Below are 16,466 nucleotides of genomic sequence, written 5' to 3' on the forward strand. Positions count from 1 at the left end.
TGTCGGGAAGTTTCACTCATTGTGTAGAAAATAAAGCATGTTTTCAACCTGGTTGAATAAAGTGAGTGCAACTTCCACTTCTTACTAATCAAAACTTTATTTATACAGCCCAAATACAGACCCTCACGGCACACAAGGAGAACCCCCCCAGGACAGACTGCGATAGATGAGTGTGGAGTAAAAATACAACATGATGACATCGTATATAAAAACAAGACGGATCCAGGAGGGTGTGAAAATAAGTTAACGTGAGGCAGAGCTGATGAAGAGTAATATGATCCTGCTTCTTATTTGGGATCAACTGAAGAGTTTAAGGGACTGTTTGGAACAACCTGATGATGAGTTGCAGTAATCCAGCCGTGAAATAACAGATGCATTCATCACAAGACGTTAGCATTAGCATTAGCATTAGCCACGTGATAGTCTGATGCTCTCTGGGACTCGTAGTTGGACGCAGTTTTGTTTTTGTTGTAGACTTTTGTCAAAAACATTTTTATTTCAGTGTCTCACTGTTTGTCCACATGATTCAAGCTGCACAGCTCTGCTGGCCGTCTGGGGGACTGCAGGAGACAGATTCAGGCCCAACACCAGGATGCATCCAACATGCTGTTCTGGCTGTTCGGACCCACAATCCTTTGCAGTGGAAGATACGAGGGAGCCTGATGACGGCCATATAGGAGCAAGAGGGTCAACGTGGACGAAGCTGTTGTCCAAACTGTGTACAAACAGTACAGACGACACAGACACAGGAAGTGATTCAGGGCGCCGTCGGCTTTCTGAACAGTAAAAACAAAAAGTACGAGATTTGGAGCGCAGCCATGTTGATTTGTCCAGATCTCGTCGTCTCCCGGGTCGGCAGGTCGGTGGGCGGAGCTTCAGCGGACGTACTCATACTCTCCTCCGTCGCCGTCCATCTGGTAGATGTTTTCCACGACCGACCCTCGACTCTGCAGCGCGGACGAGCTGAACCGGGCCGAACTGTCCAGCTGCAGCGCGGAGCTGGAAGACAGAATCACACGTTTAGTCCATGATTACTGTGTTTGTATTGAGCCATTTTAATTATGGCTAGAAGACATATAGTCAAATTATATATATATATATATATATATATATATATATATATATATATATATATATATATAAATACACACATATTCCATATATATAATTTGACTATTACTATACTATTAATCTGCGCTCGTGAGGTCTGGTGACGACATTCCCCGGCGCTCTGTGAACACCAGAGAGGAAACGTCTTCAGGGACATTCATTGTTGTTGAAGAACTAAAGATTATAATCGTATTGATCCTTTACGAGAAGCTTAGCGGATCATCAACATGTAGGTCGACGTTTTCTGAAGATAGAAATTATTTTATTGCTTTGCAAAGAAATGTCCAGGACAAGTTTAGCCTAGCTTAGCATAAAAACTGGGAGTCTTTTTTAAGGTATAAAAACATGTTTCTTCAAACACGGCTCAATATTTATCTTCCAGAACTCGTGTTCTTCAGACGAGAGGAACATGAGAACATGAGAGTGTATGTGTGTAACTGTGTGTGTAACAGCTACATTACATAACGCCTCATGTACATATTAAACACTTGTAATATAAACTGTGTTGATGTGAGTCATGAAGTGGGGAAGCTTCATGATATCTGTTAGTTACATGTTTGACTCTGTTCACCTGTAGTGTGTACAACATGTATGACCCTGTTCACCTGTAGTGTGTACAACATGTATGACCCTGTTCACCTGTAGTGTGTACAACATGTATGACTCTGTTCACCTGTAGTGTGTACAACATGTATGACCCTGTTCACCTGTAGTGTGTACAACATGTATGACCCTGTTCACCTGTAGTGTGTACAACATGTATGACTCTGTTCACCTGTAGTGTGTACAACATGTATGACCCTGTTCACCTGTAGTGTGTACAACATGTATGACTCTGTTCACCTGTAGTGTGTACAACATGTATGACTCTGTTCACCTGTAGTGTGTACAACATGTATGACTCTGTTCACCTGTAGTGTGTACAACATGTATGACTCTGTTCACCTGTAGTGTGTACAACATGTATGACTCTGTTCACCTGTAGTGTGTACAACATGTATGACTCTGTTCACCTGTAGTGTGTACAACATGTATGACTCTGTTCACCTGTAGTGTGTACAACATGTATGACTCTGTTCACCTGTAGTGTGTACAACATGTATGACTCTGTTCACCTGTAGTGTGTACAACATGTATGACTCTGTTCACCTGTAGTGTGTACAACATGTATGACCCTGTTCACCTGTAGTGTGTACAACATGTATGACTCTGTTCACCTGTAGTGTGTACAACATGTATGACCCTGTTCACCTGTAGTGTGTACAACATGTATGACTCTGTTCACCTGTAGTGTGTACAACATGTATGAATGTTACAATACATATCTTTAAAGGAGCTTTTCTCTAAAGGAGCTTTTTCTCACACTCTTCAGCAGAAGTCTCCACTTCAGTAGCACTTACATACACCAAACTTTCCACTTTCATTCCTCTCTATATTCTGAAGCTTTGTGCAGAGGGCTTTGTTCACATGTCACTCACAGCTCATGTTATACACGCTACACTAACTACATGCGCTTACATTCACCAAACGTTTGTTCTGACTCTTTGTGGTTTTCTGAGTTTGTCTCATCACAGTTTCTTGTGAAACGTCGGGATGATGCAGAGCGTGGGTAAGACCCGCTGAGACCCCGAGTTTCCCGAGCTTGTGGTGAAACTGCCGCCTCTGCCGAGTCGTGAGAGCTGCGACAGCTTTTCATTAACCACAAACTCTTTGAGCGTCTCCCCGTCTGAAGGAGCCTCATTATGAAACTTACGCTTTGTTGAGTCTTCTCCGTCTGCTCGCTGCAGAGACACAGAAACATGAGAGATAAGAACAAAGACACTGTCACATCTCTCACTCCTGTTTACTAAAAGATTATCGCACAATATCATAAATAAATGTCTGTAAATCACTGAGGAAACAACCTTCACACCCTGGTTGACTATTGAGTTATTAGACATTAACATTATTTTAAATGTTTTTATTATAATTATTAATGATCAACTTTGATGGTTTTTATTGATCAATTTATGGTTAATTAATTGTAATTAATAAATTAACTCATTAATTTACTGTTTATTTTTTATTATTACTATTGTTATTATTATTATTATTGTTATTATTACTATTATTATTATTAGTATTATTATTATGTATAACAATTAAGTGAAAACTCTTATCAGTCCCAACATGTCCAAAGACAAAGAAAACATGAAGAAATTCAACATAAAAACAATCTTGAAATACAAAAACGCGCCACCACAATTTAAGGAAAATGCAAAAATAACCCCACAACAACAAACTAAGAGCTAAAATACTGCATCATTTCACATTTCACTTGTGATCTGTGAGCCTGTTGAGCTGCCTTCATAAGTCCGGCTCATGTAAAAATAAATTGTAAAAGGGAACTTTACATGAACGCACACTGGCCCTGGTGTTACAGAGATGCGAGTATGGACCATTGTTATTGTATATTGTATATCGTACATGCAGCTTCTCCTTTAATTTTAGCGTTGAAGCTTCAGCAGAGAGACAGACGGCTAACAGAAGCAGACCAGGAACAGAAACTGCCGTTATACGCTGATGACATTATTGTGTATATCACAAATCTCTTTCTGCTTTAATAAGTACAATCAGTATAAAAAGCAGTTTGTCAGGTTACAGACTGAACGAACAAAAATCAGACGTGACGCTAGGTGACAAACGGTTAAAAAGCAGCTTAATACAGAGCTGCAGGAACGAGTCCTGAAACCTGGAGTGAGTCAGCATTCAGCACTTCCTGTCCCTTCGTCTGGTTTTTGGTTAGAAGACTGAAATAAGTTCTGTGGTCAACACACGTTGAAGAGATTTTAACGTTTTGTTCTACGTCAGTAAATACCTCACTTTTGAAGCTTCTACAAACATTAGCCTCCGTTAGCTTAGCGGTGGTGACGTGAAGTCATGTGACCTGCTGTTGTTCCTTTATAGCCGAACGTTAGCTTCTTACTTCTGGAGATTGTGTTTACGCTTCAGAAATCATAGAAGTGTTGATATGTGGAGATTCTCCTGCTGAACAAAATGTTTTTTAACCACAGAGATTATTTTCAGCTAAAATCCAAACTTTTTGTGGAGTGAACCAGGGTCAACTTCAGGGTCGGACTACAAACATACGTCATCCCTGCAGCTCTGTATTGGAAATGGGACCAGGAGAGATTTAAATACTTTGGCATTAACGTCATCAAGAATCTAGAACTTAAATTTAAATTACCATACATTAGTAGTTTCACAGCCAACATGAGTTTGAGGGTTGCATTTAACAGATACCAAATATCATTTGTTCTGGAGTTTAGCTGTCAAACCACTGTACCAGAATCAAGATGACACGGGACGTTTTCTAATAGAAAAGTGGAAATGTTTTAATCTTACCAAACAGGAACTTGAGTTTTCCTGCACATTAATTAAAATTTTAGCTTTAATCGATTCACGAGAGAAGGACTAAATATGAGACACAACTAAGACACAGTTTCAGCTCCATCACGCTCAGAAACACTCAACGTATTTGTTCTTGCCAGCTTCTGCTTAGCTCCAAACAGGGGACATCCCATAATAGAGAGTGGAAGAGAACTTCTGCAAGTTAAACTTCTTGTTGTGTGATGTTTGAGGACGATCAGTAAACAAGGACTCTCGAACTCACCGATAATGACGATTGCAGCAGCGACTGTGAGCAAAGCTACCAACCCGAACAGAACACACAGCAGAACCACGTTCAGCCCGCTTGCTTCCTGAAACACCCACACACACACACACACACACACACACACACACACACACACACACACACACACACACACACACACACACACACACAGGGATGGTATTGTTAGGATCTTATTGATACTGCAGAACCGGCCTCTAGTCTCAAGACCTCTAGTCTCAGGACAGCAGCAGGACTGCATCGCTCTGAACACTGTGTGGCTCTTGGTGAACTGGGTTCAGTTTGTGTAGCCGTTGGTCAGAACCCACATGAGGTTCAAGCTGCTGATATTAAACCAGCCAGAGGGATTGTGGGTAACTGAGACTTACACCGTGTTTAGAGAGTCACCGCAACACTACCGGAGCCTTTTTAGGAAATCAAGAGCTTTGACTCTGTTTTGACGGCGGCAGGAACCTGGTTTAGTCCCTGAAGGACACACAGTTAGTGTGAAAGTGGGAGAGAACGTATCTGCAACCGGACATTGTCCATGTTTAAATTAAGTTTTGTACTAAATTAATGTTTCACTAATATTCACGTTTTTACGTTATGGTGCGTTCAGGCTCTACTCCGTAAAAATGAGTACTGGTTGAAGGTAAATTATAACGTTATCATGATGCAGATTGTTCACCTCGGCTGTGATGCTGCTGGATGAGGAAGTCAGACGGCGCTCAGTGGAGGTCAGCTGACCTGCAGGACGAGGAAACGAAAGCAGATGTTTTTAGTTTGTCAGCAACACAAGGTCATGAAGAAGGTCAGAAACATAACACTGAGTTTATTTAAGGAGCTCTGCAGTCTGAGGTTAAAGGTCAATGAAGATAAAGACGGCGGGATGAATGTACAGAATGATCGTTATTCTGACTGGATCTTCAACTACGGCTATAACCAACAATTATTTTATAGATTAATGTTTCATCAATGACTAAATGCATTGTGTAAAGTCTTTGTAGCGAAACTCTATTCTGTAACACCTGTCCACAGGAGGCTTTTAAAAAATAAAATAAATGCATCCACAAATATATACATGAAAATAAATCTGCTATACATGTTTTTATTATCAATATAAATGCTGGATGGACATAAACAGGAACATATCCATATGGGCTGTAAACTGTAATCAAAACTAACATTCTTTATTTTACACTCACATTCTCTAATAATGTCAAGTGCAACGTATTGCAAATACTTTGGAGTGAAAGTGATAAAATTAAGAAGTTATAACCTGAGTGTGTGTGTGTGTGTGTGTGTGTGTGTACCTGCTGTTGTGTAACTGTCCGTCTGCTCTGTAGACGTCTCTCTGTTAAATGTTGTTGATGTGGTCATCTGTGGACCTGAAACACGTGTCACATTATTAACATGTGTAAACCCAGTAAACATCTCTGTGTAACATCGGTAAACATCACTGTGTAACATCAGTAAACATCACTGTGTAACATCAGTAAACATCACTGTGTAACATCAGTAAACATCACTGTGTAACAACAGTAAACATCTCTGTGTAACATCAGTAAGCATCACTGTGTAACATCAGTAAACATCACTGTGTAACATCAGTAAACATCACTGTGCAACAACAGTAAAAGTCTCTGTGTAACATCAGTAAACGTCTCTGTGTAACATCAGTAAACATCTCTGTGTAACAACAGTAAACATCACTGTGCAACAACAGTAAACATCACTGTGCAACAACAGTAAACTTCACTGTGTAACAGTAAACATATCTGTATAACAACAGTAAACATCACTGTGTAACAACAGTAAACGTCTCTGTGTATATCAGTAAACATCTCTGTGTAACAACAGTAAACATCACTGTGCAACAACAGTAAACATCACTGTGCAATAACAGTAAACTTCACTGTGCAACAACAGTAAACATCACTGTGCAACAACAGTAAACTTCACTGTGTAACAACAGTAAACATCTCTGTTTAACAACAGTAAACATCACTGTGCAACAACAGTAAACGTCTCTGTGTAACATCAGTAAACATCACTGTGTAACATCAGTAAACGTCTCTGTGTAACATCAGTAGACATCTCTGTGTAACATCAGTAAACATCTATGTGTAACATCAGTAAACATCACTGTGTAACAACAGTAAACATCTCTGTGTAACATCAGTAAACACCACTGTGTAACATCAGTAAACATCACTGTGTAACAACAGTAAACATCACTGTGTAACAACAGTAAACATCTCTGTGTAACAACAGTAAACATCTCTGTGTAACAACAGTAAACATATCTGTGTAACATCAGTAAACATCACTGTGTAACAACAGTAAACATCTCTGTGTAACAACAGTAAACATCACTGTGTAACATCAGTTAACATCTCTGTGTAACAACAGAAAACATCACTGTGTAACAACAGTAAACGTCTCTGTGTAACAACAGTAAACATCACTGTGTAACAACAATAAACGTCTCTGTGTAACATCAGTAAACATCACTGTGTAACAACAGTAAACATCACTGTGTAACAACAGTAAACATCTCTGTGTAACAACAGTAAAAATAGCTGTGTAACATCAGTAAACAACCCTGTGTAACATCAGTAAACATCACTGTGTAACATCAGTAAACATCACTGTGTAACATCAGTAAACCTCACTGTGTAACATCAGTAAACATCACTGTGTAACAACAGTAAACATCATTGTGTAACATCAGTAAACATCACTGTGTAACAACAGTAAACATCACTGTGTAATATCAGTAAACATCACTGTGTAACAACAGTAAACATCACTGTGCAAGAACAGTAAACGTCTCTGTGTAACATCAGTAAACATCACTGTGTAACATCAATAAACGTCTGTGTAACATCAGTAAACATCTCTGTGTAACAACAGTAAACATCACTGTGTAACAACAGTAAACATCACTGTGTAACAACAGTAAACATCTCTGTGTAACAACAGTAAACATCACTGTGCAACAACAGTAAACATCTCTGTGTAACATCAGTAAGCATCACTGTGTAACAACAGAAAACATCTCCGTGTAACATCAGTAAACATCACTGTGTAACATCAGTAAACATCACTGTGTAACATCTGTAAACATCAGTAAACATCAGTAAACATATATGTGTAACATCAGTAAACATCACTGTGTAACAACAGAAAACATCTCTGTGTAACATCAGTAAACATCACTGTGTAACATCAGTAAACATCACTGTGTAACATCTGTAAACATCAGTAAACATCAGTAAACATATATGTGTAACATCTGTAAACATCAGTAAACATCACTGTATAACATCTGTAAACATCAGTAAACATCACTGTATAACATCTGTAAACATCAGTAAACATCTGTAAACATCAGTAAACATAACACTGAGTTTATTTAAGGAGCTCTGCAGTCTGAGGTTAAAGGTCAATGAAGATAAAGACGGCGGGATGAATGTACAGAATGATCGTTATTCTGACTGGATCTTCAACTACGGCTATAACCAACAATTATTTTATAGATTAATGTTTCATCAATGACTAAATGCATTGTGTAAAGTCTTTGTAGCGAAACTCTATTCTGTAACACCTGTCCACAGGAGGCTTTTAAAAAATAAAATAAATGCATCCACAAATATATACATGAAAATAAATCTGCTATACATGTTTTTATTATCAATATAAATGCTGGATGGACATAAACAGGAACATATCCATATGGGCTGTGAACTGTAATCAAAACTAACATTCTTTATTTTACACTCACATTCTCTAATAATGTCAAGTGCAACGTATTGCAAATACTTTGGAGTGAAAGTGATAAAATTAAGAAGTTATGACCTGAGTGTGTGTGTGTGTGTGTGTGTACCTGCTGTTGTGTAACTGTCCGTCTGCTCTGTAGACGTCTACAACAGTAAACATCACTGTGTAACATCAGTTAACATCTCTGTGTAACAACAGAAAACATCACTGTGTAACAACAGTAAACGTCTCTGTGTAACAACAGTAAATATCACTGTGTAACAACAATAAACGTCTCTGTGTAACATCAGTAAACATCACTGTGTAACAACAGTAAACATCTCTGTGTAACAACAGTAAAAATAGCTGTGTAACATCAGTAAACAACCCTGTGTAACATCAGTAAACGTCTCTGTGTAACAACAGTAAACATCACTGTGTAACAACAATAAACGTCTCTGTGTAACATCAGTAAACATCACTGTGTAACAACAGTAAACATCACTGTGTAACAACAGTAAACATCTCTGCGTAACAACAGTAAAAATAGCTGTGTAACATCAGTAAACAACCCTGTGTAACATCAGTAAACCTCACTGTGTAACATCAGTAAACATCACTGTGTAACAACAGTAAACATCATTGTGTAACATCAGTAAACATCACTGTGTAACAACAGTAAACATCACTGTGTAATATCAGTAAACATCACTGTGTAACAACAGTAAACATCACTGTGCAAGAACAGTAAACGTCTCTGTGTAACATCAGTAAACATCACTGTGTAACATCAATAAACGTCTGTGTAACATCAGTAAACATCTCTGTGTACCAACAGTAAACATCACTGTGTAACAACAGTAAACATCACTGTGTAACAACAGTAAACATCTCTGTGTAACAACAGTAAACATCACTGTGTAACAACAGTAAACATCACTGTGCAAGAACAGTAAACGTCTCTGTGTAACATCAGTAAACATCACTGTGTAACATCAATAAACGTCTGTGTAACATCAGTAAACATCTCTGTGTAACAACAGTAAACATCACTGTGTAACAACAGTAAACATCACTGTGTAACAACAGTAAACATCTCTGTGTAACAACAGTAAACATCACTGTGCAACAACAGTAAACATCTCTGTGTAACATCAGTAAGCATCACTGTGTAACAACAGAAAACATCTCTGTGTAACATCAGTAAACATCACTGTGTAACATCAGTAAACATCACTGTGTAACATCTGTAAACATCAGTAAACATCAGTAAACATATATGTGTAACATCAGTAAACATCACTGTGTAACAACAGAAAACATCTCTGTGTAACATCAGTAAACATCACTGTGTAACATCAGTAAACATCACTGTGTAACATCTGTAAACATCAGTAAACATCAGTAAACATATATGTGTAACATCTGTAAACATCAGTAAACATCACTGTATAACATCTGTAAACATCAGTAAACATCACTGTATAACATCTGTAAACATCAGTAAACATCTGTAAACATCAGTAAACATCAGTAAACATATATGTGTAACATCTGTAAACATCAGTAAACATCACTGTATAACATCTGTAAACATCAGTAAACATCACTGTATAACATCTGTAAACATCAGTAAACATCTGTAAACATCAGTAAACATAACACTGAGTTTATTTAAGGAGCTCTGCAGTCTGAGGTTAAAGGTCAATGAAGATAAAGACGGCGGGATGAATGTACAGAATGATCGTTATTCTGACTGGATCTTCAACTACGGCTATAACCAACAATTATTTTATAGATTAATGTTTCATCAATGACTAAATGCATTGTGTAAAGTCTTTGTAGCGAAACTCTATTCTGTAACACCTGTCCACAGGAGGCTTTTAAAAAATAAAATAAATGCATCCACAAATATATACATGAAAATAAATCTGCTATACATGTTTTTATTATCAATATAAATGCTGGATGGACATAAACAGGAACATATCCATATGGGCTGTGAACTGTAATCAAAACTAACATTCTTTATTTTACACTCACATTCTCTAATAATGTCAAGTGCAACGTATTGCAAATACTTTGGAGTGAAAGTGATAAAATTAAGAAGTTATGACCTGAGTGTGTGTGTGTGTGTGTGTGTACCTGCTGTTGTGTAACTGTCCGTCTGCTCTGTAGACGTCTACAACAGTAAACATCACTGTGTAACATCAGTTAACATCTCTGTGTAACAACAGAAAACATCACTGTGTAACAACAGTAAACGTCTCTGTGTAACAACAGTAAATATCACTGTGTAACAACAATAAACGTCTCTGTGTAACATCAGTAAACATCACTGTGTAACAACAGTAAACATCTCTGTGTAACAACAGTAAAAATAGCTGTGTAACATCAGTAAACAACCCTGTGTAACATCAGTAAACGTCTCTGTGTAACAACAGTAAACATCACTGTGTAACAACAATAAACGTCTCTGTGTAACATCAGTAAACATCACTGTGTAACAACAGTAAACATCACTGTGTAACAACAGTAAACATCTCTGCGTAACAACAGTAAAAATAGCTGTGTAACATCAGTAAACAACCCTGTGTAACATCAGTAAACCTCACTGTGTAACATCAGTAAACATCACTGTGTAACAACAGTAAACATCATTGTGTAACATCAGTAAACATCACTGTGTAACAACAGTAAACATCACTGTGTAATATCAGTAAACATCACTGTGTAACAACAGTAAACATCACTGTGCAAGAACAGTAAACGTCTCTGTGTAACATCAGTAAACATCACTGTGTAACATCAATAAACGTCTGTGTAACATCAGTAAACATCTCTGTGTACCAACAGTAAACATCACTGTGTAACAACAGTAAACATCACTGTGTAACAACAGTAAACATCTCTGTGTAACAACAGTAAACATCACTGTGTAACAACAGTAAACATCACTGTGCAAGAACAGTAAACGTCTCTGTGTAACATCAGTAAACATCACTGTGTAACATCAATAAACGTCTGTGTAACATCAGTAAACATCTCTGTGTAACAACAGTAAACATCACTGTGTAACAACAGTAAACATCACTGTGTAACAACAGTAAACATCTCTGTGTAACAACAGTAAACATCACTGTGCAACAACAGTAAACATCTCTGTGTAACATCAGTAAGCATCACTGTGTAACAACAGAAAACATCTCTGTGTAACATCAGTAAACATCACTGTGTAACATCAGTAAACATCACTGTGTAACATCTGTAAACATCAGTAAACATCAGTAAACATATATGTGTAACATCAGTAAACATCACTGTGTAACAACAGAAAACATCTCTGTGTAACATCAGTAAACATCACTGTGTAACATCAGTAAACATCACTGTGTAACATCTGTAAACATCAGTAAACATCAGTAAACATATATGTGTAACATCTGTAAACATCAGTAAACATCACTGTATAACATCTGTAAACATCAGTAAACATCACTGTATAACATCTGTAAACATCAGTAAACATCTGTAAACATCAGTAAACATAACACTGAGTTTATTTAAGGAGCTCTGCAGTCTGAGGTTAAAGGTCAATGAAGATAAAGACGGCGGGATGAATGTACAGAATGATCGTTATTCTGACTGGATCTTCAACTACGGCTATAACCAACAATTATTTTATAGATTAATGTTTCATCAATGACTAAATGCATTGTGTAAAGTCTTTGTAGCGAAACTCTATTCTGTAACACCTGTCCACAGGAGGCTTTTAAAAAATAAAATAAATGCATCCACAAATATATACATGAAAATAAATCTGCTATACATGTTTTTATTATCAATATAAATGCTGGATGGACATAAACAGGAACATATCCATATGGGCTGTGAACTGTAATCAAAACTAACATTCTTTATTTTACACTCACATTCTCTAATAATGTCAAGTGCAACGTATTGCAAATACTTTGGAGTGAAAGTGATAAAATTAAGAAGTTATGACCTGAGTGTGTGTGTGTGTGTGTGTGTACCTGCTGTTGTGTAACTGTCCGTCTGCTCTGTAGACGTCTACAACAGTAAACATCACTGTGTAACATCAGTTAACATCTCTGTGTAACAACAGAAAACATCACTGTGTAACAACAGTAAACGTCTCTGTGTAACAACAGTAAATATCACTGTGTAACAACAATAAACGTCTCTGTGTAACATCAGTAAACATCACTGTGTAACAACAGTAAACATCACTGTGTAACAACAGTAAACATCTCTGTGTAACAACAGTAAAAATAGCTGTGTAACATCAGTAAACAACCCTGTGTAACATCAGTAAACCTCACTGTGTAACATCAGTAAACATCACTGTGTAACAACAGTAAACATCATTGTGTAACATCAGTAAACATCACTGTGTAACAACAGTAAACATCACTGTGTAATATCAGTAAACATCACTGTGTAACAACAGTAAACATCACTGTGCAAGAACAGTAAACGTCTCTGTGTAACATCAGTAAACATCACTGTGTAACATCAATAAACGTCTGTGTAACATCAGTAAACATCTCTGTGTAACAACAGTAAACATCACTGTGTAACAACAGTAAACATCACTGTGTAACAACAGTAAACATCTCTGTGTAACAACAGTAAACATCACTGTGCAACAACAGTAAACATCTCTGTGTAACATCAGTAAGCATCACTGTGTAACAACAGAAAACATCTCTGTGTAACATCAGTAAACATCACTGTGTAACATCAGTAAACATCACTGTGTAACATCTGTAAACATCAGTAAACATCAGTAAACATATATGTGTAACATCTGTAAACATCAGTAAACATCACTGTATAACATCTGTAAACATCAGTAAACATCACTGTATAACATCTGTAAACATCAGTAAACATCTGTAAACATCAGTAAACATCAGTAAACATATATGTGTAACATCTGTAAACATCTGTAAACATCTGTAAACATCAGTAAACATCTGTAAACATCAGTAAACATATATGTGTAACATCAGTAAACATCACTGTGTAACATCGGTAAACATCAGTAAACATCTGTAAACATCAGTAAACATCTGTAAACATCAGTAAACATATATGTGTAACATCAGTAAACATCACTGTGTAACATCGGTAAACATCAGTAAACATCAGTAAACATCAGTAAACATCTGTAAACATCAGTAAACATCAGTAAACATCAGTAAACATCTGTAAACATCAGTAAACATCTGTAAACATCAGTAAACATCAGTAAACATCTGTAAACATCAGTAAACATCAGTAAACATCAGTAAACATCAGTGTGTATGAATTGAACTCATCATTTCTTACTTCTCTCAACGGTCAAATCAAACTGATGTTTGTAATCATTGAACAATCCGGGTATTTCCACCCTGCAGCCGTATGGTCCGGCGTCCGTCTCAGAGATGTTCAGGATGGTCAGAGAAACGTCTCCGCCCTCCAGGCGTCCCAGTAACCGGTACCTGCTGGAAGCTCCGCCTTCTCCTGTCACTTTACCTCCGCGTGTGGAGATGAGCAGGTCACCGCAGCCGGAGGTTGGTATCGTTCCTCGAACCCAACAGACTGACAGCGGTCCGTAGAGACGGTGGTCGTATGTACAGGTCAGAGAGACGTCCTCGCCTGTTACACCAACGACACTGCTGCCGCCACCTTCACTGACTGCACACACACGAGCAGACGTCACATTGTGTTGAAGAGTAAATCTAGATTCTGTTCAACCTGTTGGTCTCTGTTGTTACTGTTTTATTGTTATTACCAGATGCACCACGTCAGAAGTCACTGGAGTATATATATATTAATATATATATATTAATATATATATATATTAATATATATATATATATATATATATATATATATATATATATATTAGTTATATATTAATATGCCATTTATCTTCTAGATTAGTGGTTTATTCTATAACATGTAACATCAGAGTCCTTTAAATGTCTTGATCTTCACTTTGATAAGTTATCAAAATATTTTCTGTTGATCCACTAATAGTTGCAGCTCTCAGTTTAAGTCGATATAAATGACCTGTAATATTATTTATATATTTAAATAACTTTTTTGTGCTTTGACAGAATTTGCTCAACGTTTTTACAAAAAGAGAATGTTTTTCCTTTAAAACCTCACGAAGGAGTTTCCTGCTGAAATATCTGAACATTAAGAAATACAACATGCCTGAAAGACTTTGCTGTCTGAAAACACACACACACACACACACACACACACACACACACACACACACACACAAACACACACACACACACACACACTGGAATATAAATAATGAAAACACGACTTTCACTCTTCTAATAATCTGTGAGCTCAAATGTTAATGTGAGATAATAACAATAAAGTGAAGATGAGTTACCGGTGAGGAGAGCGAGGAGCAGCGGGAGCTTCATGATGAACACACTGACAAACTGTCACATCACATCACACCCTCACACACACTGAGTCACACACACACACAGAGTCACAACGCTGTAAGAAATCACGACTCCTTCAACAGAAGAAGAAAAAACACAACGTGGTTTGAGAAGTGAAACCAAAATAAGAAATAAAGAAATGTAGAAACTTAAAAGACAATTTTAATCAAGTAAAACAGGAACAAACTCATTTGAGTTTTATCACTTTTGGCACAAACAGTTGTTGACGAAGAGAAACAGGAATAATAATTATTATTATATAAACATCTGTGTTCAACGTGTTGCTGCAGTCTTCTCCACCAGGGGGCACTCAAACCAAACATTATTATGTTTATCTGTATTATTAATAGTTTATTATTATTATGTTATATGTTTATGCACAAACGTTCAGTGAATAGGAAGGAGTCCCATCCATAAGCGTCTCGTTAATGGAGCTGCGGAGGAGCTGAAATATTTATCATATAACTTTGATGTTTTTAATAAACATTTGAGCTAGCTATAATATTTGGGTTTCAATTTGCATACTTCTGTACTTACACTAAGTGCGTTCACACTCGATGAGTCGCAGGATGTTGATCTCATAACGCTGGACTGTCACGGTGTGTTAAAGGTGAGGACCCAAAAGCAGAATTCATGACGAGGACTTAACAAAAAGCGAGCTTTATTAAAACAAAGCCGAATCTAGAATACAAATACAAAGTAACCAAAACACAAACCAATCCGAGGTAAAGCTGAACACGAGCAGAACACACACGAGCAGAACACACACGAGCAGAACACGACAATCCCACAAAACACACTGGGGCAGACAGGGCTAAATACACAGACACCAAACAAGGCAACAAGACACAGCTGGGGAGAAAGGCAGAAACACAAGGGCAGAGTAAATGGACACAGGAGGAACAAATCAACAATCACAGGGGGGAAAAACACACAGACAGGAAGTACAACTAGACATGACATAAGGGGGACACTTCAAAATAAAACAGGATATACAAGAATCAAGATTTTGACATGGACACGTCTCACCTCAGCGGTCGCCATCTTGGCTGCGCAGCTGAACTGGCGGCAGCAGTAGCGGTTGCTCCGGTGAACACTGTACAAGTAAGAATGTATTTGATAAACGTACCACAATACTGACGTCGGATATTGTTAATTAAGCAGTCTGTTATGATTTGGTACCGCAAACAATAGCTAGCTAACAGCGGCAATTGTCGTTTCCGGTGAGTGCACAGCACCCGGTTGCCTAAATTATGATTTAATAACGTGCAACAGTGAGCCGCGGTGATACGACTCATCTGAAATCTACCCATGAAGACCTGCAAAGTCCCCGGCAGGAATGACCTCCTGCGATGAGTCACATTAAAATGACAGCATGTGTCACAGTTTAGAAAGCAGGGAGGATTTCTTCACATTTGCTCACTAAATGCTAACATGTGGTCAGCGCATGACTTCCTGTGAGC

The 16,466-nt window shown here is 37.6% G+C and overlaps 1 protein-coding gene across 1 annotated transcript; it reads right to left on the reverse strand.

The window, feature by feature from the left end:
- Positions 1-78: 78 nt before the first annotated feature.
- LOC115018988 (T-cell immunoglobulin and mucin domain-containing protein 4-like) lies at positions 79-15,659 on the reverse strand. Its single transcript, XM_029448290.1, has 8 exons — positions 15,541-15,659; positions 14,946-15,027; positions 13,880-14,227; positions 6,076-6,150; positions 5,451-5,509; positions 4,763-4,850; positions 2,864-2,891; positions 79-999 (listed from the first exon to the last, which is right to left on the reverse strand). The coding sequence occupies exons 2-8, from the start codon at positions 14,977-14,979 to the stop codon at positions 876-878; spliced, it is 756 nt and encodes a 251-aa protein (XP_029304150.1). The 5' UTR covers positions 14,980-15,027; positions 15,541-15,659; the 3' UTR covers positions 79-875.
- Between the last annotated feature and the right edge of the window lie 807 nt (positions 15,660-16,466).

This window comes from Cottoperca gobio, chromosome 14, assembly GCF_900634415.1.
Source record: "Cottoperca gobio chromosome 14, fCotGob3.1, whole genome shotgun sequence".
NCBI lineage: Eukaryota > Metazoa > Chordata > Actinopteri > Perciformes > Bovichtidae > Cottoperca > Cottoperca gobio.